This window comes from Callorhinchus milii, unplaced genomic scaffold (genome assembly GCF_018977255.1).
Source record: "Callorhinchus milii isolate IMCB2004 unplaced genomic scaffold, IMCB_Cmil_1.0 Scaffold7, whole genome shotgun sequence".
NCBI lineage: Eukaryota > Metazoa > Chordata > Chondrichthyes > Chimaeriformes > Callorhinchidae > Callorhinchus > Callorhinchus milii.
The window spans coordinates 28,238,514-28,256,793 of NW_024704748.1; the positions used below are offsets into that span (position 1 = coordinate 28,238,514).

Genomic DNA, 18,280 nt, shown 5'->3' on the forward strand with positions numbered 1-18,280 from the left:
CCACACCCCCCATCCAAACCAACGTGGTGGCAGGGTGGCCTACATTTCCAAAGCCTCCCTTGGTCTCACCACCTACTCCTCTGGCTGCTTCCCCTCCTTCGAGCACCTCAACTTTTTCCACCCCTCTCTCCCTTTAAAAATCCACGTTTACCGCCCCCCTAAGCCCCCCGGCTCTTTCCACACAGACATCTCTACTCTCCTCTCTTCTCTGTCCCTCTGCTCCGAGTGCCTACTCATAATGGACGATTTTAACCTCCACCTAAATTCCCCCTGCACCACCTCTGCCGATTTCACTGCCCTCCTCTCCTCCCTAAACCTTACTCTCCATATAAACTCACCTACCCACAACCGTGGTCATGCACTTGACCTCATCATCACCCATGGCCTTAACATTTCCAACCTCAGCATAGTGGACAAGGCCATCTTGAACCACTTTTTCATTTCCTTCTCCTCTCACATCCCTCTCTCCTCCACCAAGCCTTCAACCATCCTCTACCACCTTGGAAAAGGCTACCCCCTGAGACCCTCACAAAGGCCCTCTCATCTTCAAACATCCTATCCGTCTGGCCTTCCACCCGCGGAGATCCTGAAGCAGCCATCCAGCTGCTCCATGATTGCCTCTCCTCCACTTTCAACTCCCTCGTCCCCCTAAAATCCAGGACCATCTCCATACCCACCCAATCCCCCTGGTACAACAACCACCTCCGCCGCCAAAAACAAACAAACCCGTCTGCTCAAGCGAAGATGGCAGAAAATTTGCCTGACAATTCACTGCCAACTGTGGCTCGAGCATCTCCACAGCTACCACCGTTATTTGACACGCGCAGAAACGGCCTTCTACTCCAACATTATCTTGGAGGCTAAACACAACCCCAGAATCTTTTTTTGCATCACCCACTACCTCCTCCGTGCTCCACCCCTGCCCCCCCCCCCCCTCCTCAGGCCTCCTCAATCTTCATATCAAATGCCGTGCGAGGAGGTCATGGACTTCTTTTCAACTAAAATACTGAACATCCGCCAGACAGCCTCATCCAACTGCCCCTTGTCACCCACCACGATGAGCCCTCTGCCCTCCTCACCTTCCTCATCATCTGCTCCTATCACTACTCCCTTTCTACACTTTTTTCTCCCCATCTCTCCCTCCTCCCTCTCACCCACCATTTGTGGAGTCCTGTAGGTCAGTGGTTAAAGCACTCGCTTTGCAAGCGAGAGACCTGAGTTCAATTCCAGGCAGAGGGCGAAACCTTGGGCAAGTTTCCTTACTCCACACAGAGCCTAATAATAATCCCTTCAAAACCAAAAACAATAATAAAATTGGTCATTTTCAATCTACGATTGTTTGTGGGACATTGCTGTGCGCAATTGGCTGCCGCGTTCGCCCACAAATATACAGTCAATTCACTTTACAGTGTGTTCTGTGAAGCGCTTTGGGACGTCCTCCCGACGTGAAAAGCGCTATATCAAATGCAAGGATTATTATTATTATTATTATCACCCACCTCCATGAAACCCACCACCTGCTGCCTCGACCCCCTCCCCACCAACTTACTGGTCACACAGCTCCCCCTCCTCTGCCCGCTACTGGCTTACATTATCAACCAGTCTCTCTCCTCCAGATCAGTCCTTGCCTCCCTCAAAACTGCTGTCATCACCCCTCCTGAAAAAACCCTCCCAAGATCCCTCAAACTCCAGTCATTTCCGCCCTATTTTTAACCTGCCCTTCCTCTCAAAAGTTCTAGAACGCGTTGCTGCCAACCAACTCCGTGCACAACTCTCCTCCCACTCCCTCTTCGAACCCCTCTAGTCCGGATTCCGCCCTGTGCACAGTACGTGCTTGTGAAAGTCACAAACAACATCCTCTCTGTTTGTGACTAGGGGTCCCTCTGCCTCCTTGTCCTCCTGGACCTCTCTGTCACGTTCGACACAGTCGATCACACCATCCTCCTCTACCGCCTTTCCTCCGTCATCCACCTCAGTGGGACCGCACACGCCTGGTTCGAGTCCTACCTCACAAACCGCCAGCATCACAAACATCTGCATAAACGGCTTCTCCTCCCGCTCCCCCGGTTACCTGCGGGATACCCCAAGGATCCAGCCTTGGCCCCCTCCTCTTTCCGATCTACATGCTCCCTCTTGGGGATGTCATCCGCAAACATGGGGTACATTTCCAAATGTATGCAGATGACACCCAACTCTACTTTTCCACCTCTCTTTGTGACCCCCAGTCCCCTGATGTTCTCTCAGCTGCCTGTCAGATCTCAGGGGCTGGATGAGCGCAAACTTACTTCATCTGAACATTGACAAGACAAAATCATTACCACATATTACTACATTTTGGACACTGAAGTTGCCTGATATCATTCTCTCTCATTTCTATATGTAATTGAAGTTAAAAACATATTCATCTACAAACCTATCTTTCTGTCTATGCTTTTATATGTAACATTGAAGGTGTTCAAAAAAGAACAATAAATAATTACTAACATTGATTTAATAAGTAATATAACTATCTATAATCACTACAACTACAATCACTTACTAGGAACACCAATAGCTGCAAGTGTAGGGTAATAAATAAAATCCATCGGGTGAATTAATTCTTGCCTGTGCATTTTCTGTGAAATGTGCAAAGATACTGGAGACAATAATTTTGATTGACACGACAACATGCATTGCACTTTTATTTGTACCAAAAGGAATTCTCCAGTGAGATAATTAACTAAGATGATTATTGATATTAGTTACAGTCATTTGAACAAACAAATGAAGACAATTATTTTTACTATAATTTTCGTCATAACAGAATTTATTTAAACAGCTATCAGACTTTAAAAAACATTCTGAATTCCCCCAAATGAACTTTTAAAGTAACTTGCAGCACCAATCTAAAATCCATGAACACATGTTTTATTTTGGAACTAGCCATAATGTTTTTTTCGAATCATAGATATTCTTTGCTAACTTTCTATTCTTTATGTAATTATTTTCAGTTTAACCTAGAAACATTTTCAGTACAGAAGGGGTGGATTTGTGCCATCATGTATGTGCCCTGCCTTGGCTCCCATCAGCACATTTTCTCCTCAGGTAACGGCTGCATCTATCCATCTCATGAAGCCAATGCAGAACCTTACTGTGTATTTTGACCCTTAACCATCTTTCAAACCCTGAATAGAGCCAGTCACGGGCTCAGCTCCACAACATCAGACAACTTTACCACTACGCTGGGCTGCCAAGACCTGTTGTTCACACATTCACTTGTCAAACTCTATGGCTCCTCCATATGAGAACTGCAGAAACCTGCAGCTCTTTCACCAGACTCTGCAGGCCTATCACTCCCATATTCACTGAGCTCCACTGATTTCCCATAACCCTTGATCAAATTCAAGATCCTCATCTAAGTGTTCAAATTCCTCTACACCCTCACCCCTTCCTACTTCGGTGACCTCCAGCAACCCTACCAGCATATCTGCTCAGTGAACACCAGCATTTTTCACATTCTTCACCCTACAATCGATGGATGACCTTAGCTTTCAACCATTCTGTACCGACTTATTGGAATTCCACACAAAGTACCTGTGCCTCATCCACTCCCTCTCCTCCGCTAAAGCCCACCTGAATTGTACTTTTGGTCACCTTTCTTTCCCACCCTCCTCAACTCCCACCCCCACAACCCAATCTTGAGCTCCCAGTCAGTTATGAGGTGCTTTAAGACACCTTCCCATTGTGAAAGATTAAATATAATTTTCTGTTATTGTATTTCTAAGTTGTTAATTTTATTAATCCCATTAATTCTTTCTTTATATTTCCCCATGCAATTAGGTTTAGAGTCAGATTGTAAATTTCGGATGGGGATTTTTGGACACAACTTGTATTTCCCCAGATGCTGGAGTTTGTGAAATTTACTTCGGGCTCTTTCAACTTAATCAAAATGCTTCCACCCAGTCCTCTATCCTCCACTACTCCTGCTCAAAATATTGAGAAACATTTTTTTGAACAAAATTATTTTAGCTTTACTTGCCAGTTGAGTGTGGGATTCATTTTAGCTTGATCAGAGTTTATTCATTACTTGTTTAATTCTCAGATTATCTAGTTTATGTTACAAGATTCAGGTTCTAAAATACCAGTTGGGGATTTGGTTAAGATTAGGTAATATTTAAGGTTAGGTTTTTGGTGGTTAATTGGAGTGTAGACTTTAGTGAGAGGTGTATAAAGTGAGGGCTAGGGAGGGGTTGGTAAAAGTTAGTCATAATTTATAGTGGGTGGTCCAACGTTTTGGCTGCTCGTGGCCGGATGCCAGATTTGAGAAATGATTTGTGGGATGGCATAAGCAATATTTTTGTGTATCCCTTTGCTGTGCGGAATATGCTGGTTGGGTGGGGGGTGGGGGGGAGGAGAGGAACCTGCTACTCTCTACGGGTTTGAGGCGGGGCACGTGAAGCAAACCAGAGCCTTCTCAGTGGAGGGAGCGGAAAGGTTGGAAGGGGGTTAGGAGGTCACAGAGGTAGGGGGGAAGCAAGGCCATGGAGAGCTTTGAAGGTGAGGACCAGGATCTTGAACTGTATCCTCCAAGCAGAGAGGCAAGCCTGGATGTAATGAAGGCATGTATGAGGATCTCGGGGGCCTGCAGGGTGAGACAGTGGCAGAGGTGGGTGATGTTACGGAGGTGGGGTAAGGCAGAGCGGGTCATGGCAAGGATGTGGGGTAGAAAGGACAGTTGAGAGTTGAACAAGACTCCAAGGTTTCCGGACTGGCTTAGCAAGGTGCAGTGAGCAACCATGGATGGTGATGCTGTCAGCGCCTGAGGCGAGGAGGCCCTGATGGGAGCCAATTAGGAGTCTCGGTCTTGTTGACATTCAAATGTAAAAAGTTAGCTCTCATCCAGGACTTGATGTCTGACAGACATTCTGTCAGGACAGCAGGACTTTAGAAAATAAACCAAAAATGACAGAAAACCAGCTAAAAGACAGTATGTCCAGCCTGTGGACATGAGCAAGTATCTCTATGTTGAGATACCAACACTGAGCAAGAGGAATTAGATGAGGAAGTGACTACAATTTTTAGACATCAAATTTCAACCTATTTTAGCATGTCTAATAGCAAACATAAGGATGACATCAAGAAACTTAAGGGTGACATCTTATGGATATCGTTAAACATTCGATGATGCTGAAAGAGATCAATACCTGATTGTTGGCCTATGTAAGCTGAGTTTAATAGTTATTNAAAAATCATATAGTCATAGCATCCAATTTCATGCACCTTAGTTTTGTCAATTACGTTTCCAGTATGTTTCATGTATAAATGAGTCCTGTAGCTCAGTGGTTAGAGCACTCGCTTTGCAAGTGAGAGACCTGAGTTCAATTCCAGGCAGAGGGCGAAACCTTGGGCAAGTTTCCTTACTCCACACAGAGCCTAATAATAATCCCTCCAAAACCCAAAACAATAATAAATTGGTCATTTTCAATCAACGACTGTTTGTGGGACATTGCTGTGCGCAATTGGCTGCCGAGTTCGCCCATAAATATACAGTCAATTCACTTTATAGTGTGTTCTGTGAAGCGCTTTGGGACGTCCTCCCGATGTGAAAAGCGCTATATCAAATGCAAGGATTATTATTATTATAAATGCATAATAATAATCACGTCTTTGAGAAATATACTGTAAAGTGATTTACTGTATATATTTTGTTGGTGAAATGCGGCAGCCAATTGCACACAGCAGTGTTCTACAAACAGTCGTGGACCAAGTGACTTGCAATCACTAGAGCACTCACATGCAAGAGGACCCAGGTTTGATTTCCAGGCAGGGTGAAACTTTCAGCAAGTTTCCTTACTCCATACACACGCCTTTGTTTACCTAGCAGTGAATAGGAACCCAATTGGTAATCTATTGTTGGATTACTTTCTGGGAATAAATAATCCTTTCAAAAAACATTTGGGCACTCAATACACAACTGTTTGTGGGACACTGCTGTGCACAATTGGCTGCAAACTTTTGCCCACTACAGTCATAAAATTTACAGTATACAGTATTTTTTGTTATACAGTAAAATTTGCAGAATGCAACATTTACACTATACAGTCACTACACTTTACAGTGTACAATATTCTGCGAAACAGTTTGTGATGACTCAATGATATGATAAACTGCTATATACAATGTAAGGATTATTGTATTTTCAGTTGAAATTCGCATTCAGAGGATAACTTGAAGCCTTTTACCGGACCATTCAAAGATTTTTTAATGCTATTAATAAAAGTGAAAAGTAGCCAACTGGACCCATTGAATGGGAAATCAATCAATCCATTTACAGTTAGGGTTAGGTTAGGTTTTTTAAATTTCAGGGGTGGTTTTACACATCTGTGCATTCCACTTGATGGAGNTTTTTTTGCTCAAATTTTCTTTGGGCTTATGAATGTATTTTCTTGCTCCAACATTTTTATTGCTCCAAATTGTATTGTACAATTGTTTGTATTGTATGGAACTACTTTTTTGATCCTTCAAGCTAGGTTTTTTCAGTGGGGATTGGGCATGATTATCTCAGCCACTTAATTTGTTTCGGGCTGGGGTTAGGAGTTACTGTTAGGGTTAGGTTTTAGGTTTGGGGAGGTTTGGGGGTTAGGGTTATGGTTAGAGTTGGGGATAGGGTTAAGGGTTGGGGGAAGGAGTTGAGGTAGGGGTATTAGAGTTAGGGTTTAGGGTTAGGATAAGGGTTAGGCTTAGGGTTTTTAAATTTCGGGTGTGGTTTTACATGTCTTGTGTTCCTGGACACTTCGCGTGTTGGAGTTTTGTCAAATTTGGCTCAGGCTCATGAATGTATTGTTTTACTCCAATTTTTTTGTATTGACAGGATCTGCTCATTTGATCTTTCAGGCTGGGTTTTTTAGTTGAGGCGAGTGATGGCTGTCTAAGCTGTTTAACTTGTTCCGGGTTAGGGTTGAGGTGAGGGTCCTGGTTAGGATTAGGGTTGAGTTCGGGAGTTAGGGTTTAAAATTAGGGTTGGGATTAGGGTTAGGATAAAGGTTAGGGTCAGGGTTTAGGGTTGGGGTTTAGGGTTAGAGATAGGGTTCGGGTTAGTGTCAGATGTTTTAAACTTTGGTGGTGGTTTTACACGTCTTGCATTCCTGGGCACTCCCCTTTTTGTCAAATTTGACTTGGGCTCATGAATTTTTTTTGTATTGAAGGCAATGTACTCATTTAATCTTTCAGGCTAGGTTTATTTGGTTGGCGCTGTCTAAGCCATTTAACTTGTGTCAGGTTAGGGTTGAGGTGAGGGTCCTGGTTAGGGTACGTGGCAGGGTCCAGGTAAATATCTGCTTTAAATTATTTTTACCCCAGGACTCGGCCTTGTGGAAGCCCTCCTCTCAGAGGTCAAGTATCCCAGTTGACCTGAACTCCTCGTTAAGTTTAGAGGTTAGCGTCTGGGATAGGTGTGAATTTCTGTTCCAATTCTTTCTACCCCAGAACTCGACCATCTTAAAGGCCTCCTCTCGGAGGTCAATCATCCCGGTTGACCTGAGACCCAGCTGAGTTCTGGATCAACCTCTAAAATACTCTTCCTTTTTGCAAAATTATCCCTATGTGTGGTTGTCTGGTTTAGACTTAGGGTTAGGCTTTTTTTTAAATTTCAGCCATGGTTTTACACATATCTTGTGTTTTCCAGGCACTCTGTGTGCTGGAATTTTGTCAAATTTGGTTGAGGCTCATTAATGTTTTGTCTTATTCCAATTCCTTGTATTGAAGGGATCTACCCATTTGATCTTTCAGGCTAGGGTTTTTAGTTGGGTTAGGACTAGGGTTACGGTTAAGGGTTTACGTTTGAGTTTAGGGTTAGAGTAGGGTTAGCATTAGGTTGAGGGTTTGGGGTTAGGGTTGGGGTTCGAGTTTAGCGGTTAGGTTTAGGTTCCCAAATAGTATTAGGTTTAGGGTTAGGGTTATACATTTCTCTGAGTCCTCTTCTCTCAAGACTGAAGAGCTTGAGCTTGTCTAGTTGTTGCTCATTCCTCTGACACTGAGATCATCCTTGTTGCTCTCTGCACTGCCTCTAGGGCCGCTCAGCCCTATTATGTTGTGACCAAAATGTGATCCACAACAGTATTTAGGATGTATCAAGACAGTAGAACAAGAAGACATAGCTTTAGAATTACAGACCAGACAGCCAATTTCAGGATAGACACCAGGATGTTTTTGCAGTGTGTAATTGATGGCTGGAACTGGTGGTAGAAGCCAGAACAATGGACTCATTGAAAGCTTAGTTGAGGAAGGGCAGGAGGAGGCTCATGTGGAGCATAAACACCGGCATAGACCAGTTGGGCCAAACGGCCTGTTTCTGTGCTCTATATTCCAATGTATTTAAAGAGCAGCTTGATGTCGTGATGGGGAACGATCAGGCGGGTATTTGAGGAATGAGATCGGATGGACCGAATGCCTTCCTCATCCAGACCTGATTTTGGGATTGTGTGTGATTTTGGTCCTTTTCAATCTGACCAAATCTAAGTTTATCTAAACAAGTAATGCTCCTAATTTGGCTTCTTCTTTTCCGGTCTCAAATTTAATTTAGTACGACACTTTGAATCACTTTTCAAATTTATGTCACTGTGCATTTTGCTTTAAATCAATCACCTGCTCTTGCATTTATTGCGAAATAATAAAATGATTCATTCATTTTATTTGTTCACCTGACTTCAACTAATGTGATTGTTGATTAGTCCCAGAGGCGTCTCACTTTGTATATAATAAGATCACTGTAGAGGCTGAACTCAGTGTAACAGCCAAAGCCAATAGCAAAGAAACCCAAACACCTTACACAGAAAATGGGAAATTCAATTCATCAATTACTAGCAATGTATCAGGTGGAATACATTTACTATCCTGTTCTTGCAGTTGTCGGCATCTCCGGTAAGTCACAACAACAATTTGGACTTCTACCCTTTTCACCTTTGGGTGAATTTCTCATAGTGCTTCACAAGCTTTGAGCTGAGAAGGGACTGGAGGAGCAAAGGGAGGTGGAGAGAGATCAGTCAAAGAGACACGTCTAGAGGATTTGAAAAGCACGGGGGGTGATGGGAGTAGTTTGGAAGAGGGTTTCAGGGAAGCAACAAGTGTTTGAAACTCACCCACAATGATGAGGCAGAGTGGCAGGGGACATGAAAATAATCTGTACGGAAAATGAAAAGGAACTGGGTGTCTTGATTGACATTAAATTTAAACCATTGCAACAGTGCTTGGTAGCAGTGAGTAAAGCAAACCAGATGCTGGGTGTATTAAAAGGGCTATATTGAGCCAAAATAGTGGGGTCATCCTGCCTCTTGAAAGATCATTGGTGTGACCGCACTTGGAATACTATGTTCAGTTCTGGTTACTGCAATACAAAAAGGACTTTGCAACGATTGAGAGGATACAGAGGAGAGCAACCAAAATGATGGAGGGACTGGATTATGAGAAGCGTTTAGGTAAACTGAGTATGTTCACGCTGGAGAAGAGAAGGTTGAGGGGCAATATGCTTACAGTCTTTAAAATTTTAAAGAGACTAGATAATGAAGACCATGATAAGTTGTTTTATTTTGTATTGAACAGTAGAACCAGTGGACACAGCCTGCGATTGAAGGGGAGTAAATTCAGAACACATATACAGAAACACTACTTAAGTGAGCGAGTAGTAAATGTATGGAGCAGGCTCCCTCGAGAGATGGTGGCAACAGAAAGTGTTGATTCTTTCAAGAACGAATGATATAGATTTCTGTTAGGAAATAATATCTGGGGATACAGTATATAGTTTGGGACACAACAAGTTAAGCGACTGCCAGGGTGGAGGAAGATAAACTTGGTCTTCTTTCAACGAGCAAATTCTTATGTTGTTATGAAGCAGGCAAGAGTTGACCTTAAAATCCGATTAAAAAGAAAACTTGTAGAAAAAGCAAGTGGGAGCATCATGTATGGTCAATTTCCAAGAGAAATTAAAGAACAAGGACTAGGCATGAACCAAAGCTACAACTGTGCGCAATTGGCTGCCGCGTTCGCCCACAAATATACAGTCAATTCACTTTACAGTGTGTTCTGTGAAGCGCTTTGGGACGTCCTCCCGACGTGAAAAGCGCTATATCAAATGCAAGGATTATTATTATTATATTATTATTTACACTCTGCAGCATTAAACCTTCACTGAATCTCTTGATGTTTTATTTTTAGGAATGGGACTTTTAGATGCACAGCAATGCACCTACTTCCAAAATTCTATTTGTCATTGCAAAGGTTACTTCTGTGTGGAGAGGAAATGGAGAGGATGTGAGACGTGCAGAAAGCACAGCCTGGGTCCTGTAGGTGAAGGAGTTAAAAAGAAAGGTAAGGTGCAAGATTAAAGTTTCACTGTGAATCCGCTTGACTGGCTCTGGCCTCCTGCAAGTCCCTCATGCCCTCCGTTCTACCAGCAGTGGCCGTGCTTTCAGCCACTACTCCCCGAAACTCTGGAACACTCTTCCTCTACCCCTGCGCCTTGCCCCGTCCTTCCCATCTTCAGATTCGCACCTGAAGACTTTCCTCTTCAACCGTGCCTGCAGTCACCTCCCCTTGCTCGGTGTCATGCTCCACCACTGTCAAGCGCTCTGGGACGCTGCCCTGCGTGAAGGGCGCTATATACATGCAAGTTGTTGTTTGTTTCTGTGATCATAGGAATTATTCTCATGTTTATGATACAATGTGCTTCACACAGTGTGGCTGTGCTTCACAGGGAACTGCCTTCCTCCATAATGATACAGGCCGCTCCCTCACCCCCAAGTCAATGCAGTCAGTACTAAATTGGTTGGTGTTCAAACACAAACAACAAGGCCCTCCTCCAACCTTCAGTCGTGACAAACACTGTTGTCAGAATAGGCTGTAAAATAGTAACAGTCTCTGTCAAAGACTCCTTCACAAGGCAAACTTAGCTGAGTTAAGATTCTCCAATATTCTGTGGTTGCACATGTATTTTCAGGAACAATCTGGGAAGACTATGTGTATGAAACGTGTCCTCATGGAACATATTCAGATAATGTTTCTACTGAAGAGTGTAAACCATGGACTAAGTAAGTACTTTATAACTAATCTGGGAATCTAGAATTAAATGCATTGCAAATGTTAACAATGACAATACATTACATTTGTATAGCGCCTTTCACGTCAGGAGGATGTCCCACCAGAAAACAGGAATTGTGGCTCGGCACAGGGTACTGTACAACTCAGATGTTTCTGAATATTCCCCAAAATTACAACAAACATTACCAGGGAAAGTTAAGAGATTGGTTAAATTCCTATTTAATGCAATTGAGCAAAAAGCTGGCTCCTGACGTTAATAATAATCCATTTAGCCCCAAAGTACCAACAGTGAGTGTAACTAAAACTGAAGTAGAGTTAGAAAGACATTCATAAAGAATTAATCCCTAAATGTGTTGGGATAAGTCATGGACAAAAATCTATAGATTTGTCTAATTAATTATTCTGCTTTTCCCCAGATGCAAAGAATTGAACAAACTTGTGGTTAGACCAGGAAATGCTTCCATGGATGCAGAGTGCAAAGAGAAGATAAACATAGCACATATATTGCTTATTGTAATACCTGTAATGACTGTAGCGATTGGTGGTGTCCTTGGAATTTTGTACTGGAAGAGACGAGCTGTGAGAAAGCATACAGGTTTGTGGCTTTAATACTATTGTTTTCTGAACCAACATATTTTTATTCTTTGTAATGTATCAGTCAAATCAGAAATATTCTTCTTCCTTAGACGGGTGTTGGACTCACACGGATGCCGACCAGGCCAGAAAATACTGTCATCCAAGTGACACACAATGTCCAACTTCAGGCCCCTCAGTCCCTCCCCCAACAGCGAGTGATCCTCTTATGGCAGCGTCAGGAACTGAAGGTCAGTAAAGGGACCTGTTTCCCGTCCCTCAGCTCGAGAGGGATTTCCTGACACACTGCAGCGCATTGAGCTTCGGGAGTAACAATACCAGCCGTTATTGAGTCTCGTCAGGAAGCCCCTCCCCAGCTGAGAGGAGAGGAATTGAGACAAAGAGTGTGTGAGAGAGGGAGGGGAAGAGAGCGTGAGGGAGAGAGAGAGAAACAACCACTTGCATTTATATAGCGGTCTTCACGCGGGGTAATGCTTGACAGTGGGGGAATCTGACACCGAGCCGGGGGAGAGGGAGGGGGGAGGTGACCGTAGGCACAATCAAAAAGCAAAGTCTTTTCTAGGCAGGATTTGAAAGTGGGGAGGGAGGGGGCAAACCGGAGGAAGTCGAGGAAAAGAGTTCCAGAGTTTCGGAGCCTATTGGGTGAAGGCACGGCCACTGATGGTGGAGGGGACGAGGGACAAATGAGGCTGGAGCTGGCCGAGCGGAGGCAGCAAGTGGGGGTGTGGCGGATAAGCAAATTGGAGAGAGGGAGGTGCGAGGCAATGAAGGAATTTGAAAACAAATGAGAGGATCTTGAAATCTGTTTGGTAATTGGGAGCCAGTGAAGCCTGGAAAGGACTGGGGTGATGGGGGTAGAGAGTTTTGTGCTGGTGAGTATCCAGGTGGCGGAGTTTTGAATTGAATCAACAGAAAGGGAGGGAGAGGTGAGAGAGAGAGGGATTCCGAGAGAGAGACTGAGAGAGACGAGGAGAAAGGGCGATAGAGTGGGAGCGAGTGATAGAGAGAGGAAAGAGGTGATTGAGAGAGAGCGCACGAGAGAGGTGGGGAGAGAGAGAAAGTAAGGGTAGGTAGCGTTTCACTGTTGGCACAGATGATCAGAGCCTCCCTCGGCTGATGTGGGGGGACTGCGATCAGCAAGATCCATCTTTCCCCAGGAGAAACTCCTCTCTTGTGATCTCCTGCCCAGCTGTTCCCTTTGCCCAGCAAACACCAGTTTGCTTCATGTCCACCCACCCCATCTGCCACACCATTGCCATTTTGCTCACACTTTCTGAAACTCCATTCATGAAGTCCCTCCGAATCGCTCCCTCCCCTCCTTCAAACCACATCAAGAACTCTTTGACCGGACTTTCATTCATCTTTTCTCTTCCTACCCCACCTCCCTCGGCTCTCACCCCCAGCTCAGGTGTCCAGCCAACAGTGTCAAGAGCTTTGAGACATCTTTCCTATGTGAAAACAGTGTTGTAAAAATCTTGTTTCTGGAAGAGAAACACAAAAATATTGCTTATGTGACCCACAGACATTTATCAAATACGGCATTCGGCCCTCAGCAGCCAAAAGATTGGACCATCCTGTCCTTCATGAAGGAGGTTAAAAAAAATTCCCTGCCCTTTTGCCATTTCCCTTAATACCTCTACTAACATATCTGCTTAACTTCCTTTCAAACATTTGCTGAACATTTTAATTACTGACTCCAGTAGATTTGTTTTTTGTTTTTTTGTGTTATCATAAATTGGCATATAGCCCAAGGACTTGGAAACTGTAATGAATTGGTGCATATTCTTTCTGTTAACTGACCTGTATTTTTCTTGCAGCAAATGATGTTGACAAAACACGATTAGGAAACAATCAGAAAGAGGTACATTAAATGTTACTATCTTTATGTAGTGCTATGTGTAATGTATTGTCTAAAAACTTGATTTCAAAATTATAAAGATAAAATAGTGACATTCTAATGCTGCGATAAGGATTATTATCCACATAAAAAATGATCAGTAATTCTAAGGTAACTTAGTTAATTCCTTTTTTTTCTTTTGCAGGAAAATGTGAATTTGTCGATACAAATCTCTAATGAACGTCATGATTCAGGAATTGGTAGTTCAGATACCAGTCATAGGACTAACTTAGAAAATATTGAAGAAGGAGCAGCAAACACCTGAACTACAAGATCACTCATGGAGTGGGTTGGAAGTGCTTGGATTGACGTTTGTGGAGCGTCAGACATTCTCAGGGCATTTGAAATGAAATGTGTGCAGATCTTTCGTCGATGGGCAGCCGGAGGAGCAGACGCCAGGGCAGATACAAGGAAAGGTGATGGAAACCAACTCACTGGACTCATTTAAAAGGCAGTTTGAGGTACTGATGGGCTTTGAAGGAGGCAAGGGAGCGGGCGAGGCGAAGGGACTGTGGGATGGAGTTTCAAAGAGTATGGGGCAGAGAGGCTGAAGGCCCAATGGTGGGCCGTACTGGGACATGGAGTAGGCCGGAGCCCACTGAGCAGAGTGAACGATATGTTGTGGAGGTGGGGAAGCAGAACGGGCCATGGCACAGAGGACAGCTGAGGGTCAAATAAGACACAAAGATTCCATCCAGTTTCAGTGAGTTCTGCAGTGCATCTGTGCATTGTGATGCTGTCAGTGTGGAGGTGCCGATGGGAGCCAAGCAGCTACATTTGCTATATCTGTTGTACATTATTTTTCTTGCACTTATATAGTGCCCTCCACTCAGGGCAGTGCACCCAGAACACTTTAAAATCCTTTTTAAAAGAAGCAATATACATTTTTATACCTGATCATGTGAAGAAACTGATTTACTGTCAACAACTGTGTGAAAATAAATCTCCTAAACTCTCCTTACGCTCTCCTTGTGACTATCATAACTACAGCGGCCAATAGTCACTGACTCCCCTTCCAGTGGAAAAAGCTTCTCCCTATTTATCATGTCAATTTTGTACGCCTCTATTAGGTCCTCTCAATATTTCACTGCTCCAATGGAAATAGATACAACTTCTCCAACCTCATAACTAAAGCTCTTCATTATTATTTTGAATAATATAGCATAAGCTTTGTCCCCCGGTCAAAGCTTCAACGTCTTTCCTGAAGCTAGGTGCTTAAAACTCCAGTTGCTTTGTATAGACTTAGCATTATTTGCTTTGTGCTGTACGTCCCTATATATAAAACCCAGAATACTATTTAGCGTTTTGTTTTTAACCACAGCCCTTTCCAGTTGTGTTACCGCTTTCAAAGACTTGTGGTGCTGTCCTCCCAAGTCTCTTTGCTCTCTCCAAGACGCCGCCATTCAGTATATAATCCCTTCATTATTTCTGCCACTATCCCCGACCTCTGGAACCCCCTCCTCACCCATCTTTAGATTATATCTCCCTCTTTAACCGTGGCCTGTGGTCACCCCCACTCCTCTCTCTCTATCGCCAAACCTGCCACTCGGGGTCAAACGCGGCTGCTATTGAACGATCGGAGTTGCCACCCGGTGTGAAAGGTGCCGTGTAAATATGAGTTGTTGATGTAGATGTTCCTTACTCCACACGCCTCTGGTTACCCGGCAGTCAGGAACCCAGTTTGTCGATTGGCAGATCAGTTTCCGGGGGTAATAATCCCGTTAGGTGCAGATGCCAACCAACACACCTGGCCCAGGGGCTCCCTCCCCGCTTCCCTCACACACAGCCTGAGAGAGAGCGAGAGGCTTATATCGAGCCCGAGGCTTTCCGGCGCTACCCCTCGGGCTGGGCGCACGACCACTGGTGAGTGATTCCCTGCGGGAGATGTGTTTGCTACCAGAGGGCACTGTACTGTTGTTACTAATGTGAGTCAATCCCCAGAACAGTGGGGACATGCGCAGCGATGTATCCCGTTTCACTTGATGTCTCGGATAGTACAAACCAGAGGAGCTGTACACAGGAGGCACTTTCATTGACCGCTGAGTGCAGATTATAGTTCCATCCAGAGCTCAGCACCATCCTGACAATCTGGTCGAGATTTGAGGAACGTTGATTTCTCCTAATGAGGTAAGTAAAAACAAATCCTTGACAATAAAAGTTTGCTCTTCAGAAGTTCAGATTTCCACTGCTAACTTTGTACATTGTAATAATGTTGCATCCCCTCAGTTTGTTTTGTGTGTGACATTTCAGGGGGTGGAGGTAGGACAAAGTGCTGAAGTTTAAAAAGTAAAAGCTGATTACGTTATACATCTTAGTTATACAGAATGAAAGGGTTTCAGTTCACTAAGGTGCCCGACAGTTAAAGTAAATGTGTTCTTCCCAACCCCCAGCTCGGTTGCAAATCCTTGACTGTCCAGCGCCTTGGGATGTCCTCCTGATGTGAAAGGCGCAATACAAATGTAATTTATCGTCCTTCTTCATAAGACCTGTTTACTCTCAATGAGAATCGTTTGGGGGGGGGGTGGGATTTGACAAATGGAAGAAAAAAGCCCCGCCCCAACACCATCCCCCAGCCCCACCCCCGCCCCCAGCCCCGGGTACTGGTTCTCGTGCGAAATCTGCGGCAAACGGTTCGAGAAGAAGGACAACGTTTCCGCCTACAAGAGCCAGAGCCACCCGGATGCCTCGCCGGCTTCTGTCACCCTGTCAGTCACCCCCCTCCCTACCCCTGGCCCTCACCCCCCCAGCCTCTGTCACCCTCTCCGTCACCCACTCTGCACTCCCCACCACCACCCCAGCCTCTGTCATCCTCTCCGTCACCCCCTCTGTACCCGCACCCCCCAGTCTCTGTCACCCTGTGAGTGGGGAGGAGCTGTGGGTGGTGGTGGGGGGGCTGTGGGTGGAGTTCCTTGTGCTGTTACTGTAAATAAATCAGCGTCAATGTGTTTCTGTCTCAACTTCGTGCCACTGCGATCACAATCACTGACACTCACATACACACACTCACTATCACTCACTCACTGATTAACAACAACAACAGTGATGTATATATCGTCTCCGCACCGGACGGTGTCTCAGAGCTTCACAGTAACACATCTCGGGGGAGGAGACGGGGCCGGGGGAGAGGAGCCAGGGGAAGGGGAGGAGACAGGGAGGGGCCAGGGGAGGAGATGGGGAGGGGCCAAGGGGAGGAGATGGGCCAGGGGTGGAACCAAGGGGAGGAGACTGGGAGGGAACGAGACTAGGCCAGGGGGTGGAGATGGGGAGGGGCCAGGGGATGAGGGAGGGGCCAGGGGATGAGGAAGGGGCATGGGGATGGGGAGGGACCAAGGGACATGGGGAGGGGCCAAGGGGGAGGGGCCACGGGACAGGGGGAGGGGCCAAGGGACAGGGGCGAGAGTCCCCAACCACTTTATCACAAACTTTCTCTCTATCACACCTCTCTATTGCAATCTTTCTCCTCTCTCACACCTATTAGTGTTTGTGATCTGATTTGATGGTGTCTCTGAAACATTCAATGGGAAATTCTAGGAAAGTGTGAATGCTCTAAAGTAATGAATATAAACCCTGTGAATTCTCTGAACTAGCCAACAGCCCATGTGATGATACTGACTGTTCGCAGCTGTGAAGGGTTAGGGTCCCTTCAACTGGACCGTGTGAGGAATGTGATTCGCTCATTGGCCACATGTCAAACCTGAACCTTTGGGTATTGAGCCTGAGCTCAGTCAAACCATTGGAGGAAGGAGTCACCCCATTAGCCCAGAGAGAGCAGATGAGTTGCTGGAGGCTTGTGGTTCAGAGCAGTGAAATGGTCAGTTTGCGTGTGATGGAGCTTGGCTCAGGCGTCTCTCTGTGGACTATAATCAGGTAAGTCTGTATTTGTGAGAACCTTCTGGTGGGCTGTAAATTGTCAGGTAATGTTTGTGAAGGGAAGTTGTCCAAACCTTGGGTGTTGTCTGTCCCGTGAGCTTCAGAGATATTATCACTGTCAATTGTGAACAACTCTTGGCCAGTTTGGCTTCTCCTTTTATTGTGTTATTTGTCTCAAAAACAATTGGTATTTTGTTAATATCTGGAGTCTGTAGACAACTCCCACCAGAGTCTTCCCTCCTTTGCTGTTCTTTAATTCTACCCATAGTGTTTCTGTGGCCTGATCACCTTTACTAAAGTCCTTTCTATCTATAATAATAATAATCCTTGCATTTGATATAGCGCTTTTCACGTCAGGAGGACGTCCCAAAGCGCTTCACAGAATACACTGTAAAGTGAATTGACTGTATATTTGTGGGTGAACGCGGCAGCCAATTGCGCACAGCTATGTCCCACAAACAGTCGTAGATTGAAAATGACCAATTTATTATTGTTTTTGGTTTTGGAGGGATTATTATTAGGCTCTGTGTGGAGTAAGGAAACTTGCCCAAGGTTTCGCCCTCTGCCTGGAATTAAACTCGGGTCTCTCGCTTGCAAAGCGAGTGCTCTAACCACTGAGCTACAGGACTCCACCGTTATACTCCATACTGTTATACTTGAATGTTATCCATATTGCTCCCCTCCATTCCCAATTTCCCTATCTTTTCTGAAGAACTTACAGCCTGGAATTTTAGCTCCCAGTAATGCCCAACTTGTAGCCAGGTCTCTGTAATGGCTACTGCATCAGACGCTTTAAGCTAAATTTGTGTTCTTAACTTGTTTTATTTTTATAATATGTGTATTTGTCAC

At 44.8% G+C, this 18,280-nt stretch overlaps 1 protein-coding gene across 1 annotated transcript; it reads left to right on the top strand.

Moving 5' to 3' along the window:
• Positions 1–8,843: 8,843 nt before the first annotated feature.
• On the top strand, positions 8,844–14,045 carry LOC103172013 (tumor necrosis factor receptor superfamily member 14-like). Its single transcript, XM_042336878.1, has 7 exons — positions 8,844–8,898; positions 10,189–10,341; positions 10,970–11,060; positions 11,487–11,665; positions 11,757–11,894; positions 13,482–13,525; positions 13,707–14,045. The coding sequence occupies exons 1-7, from the start codon at positions 8,844–8,846 to the stop codon at positions 13,824–13,826; spliced, it is 780 nt and encodes a 259-aa protein (XP_042192812.1). The 3' UTR covers positions 13,827–14,045.
• The last annotated feature ends 4,235 nt before the right edge of the window (positions 14,046–18,280 follow it).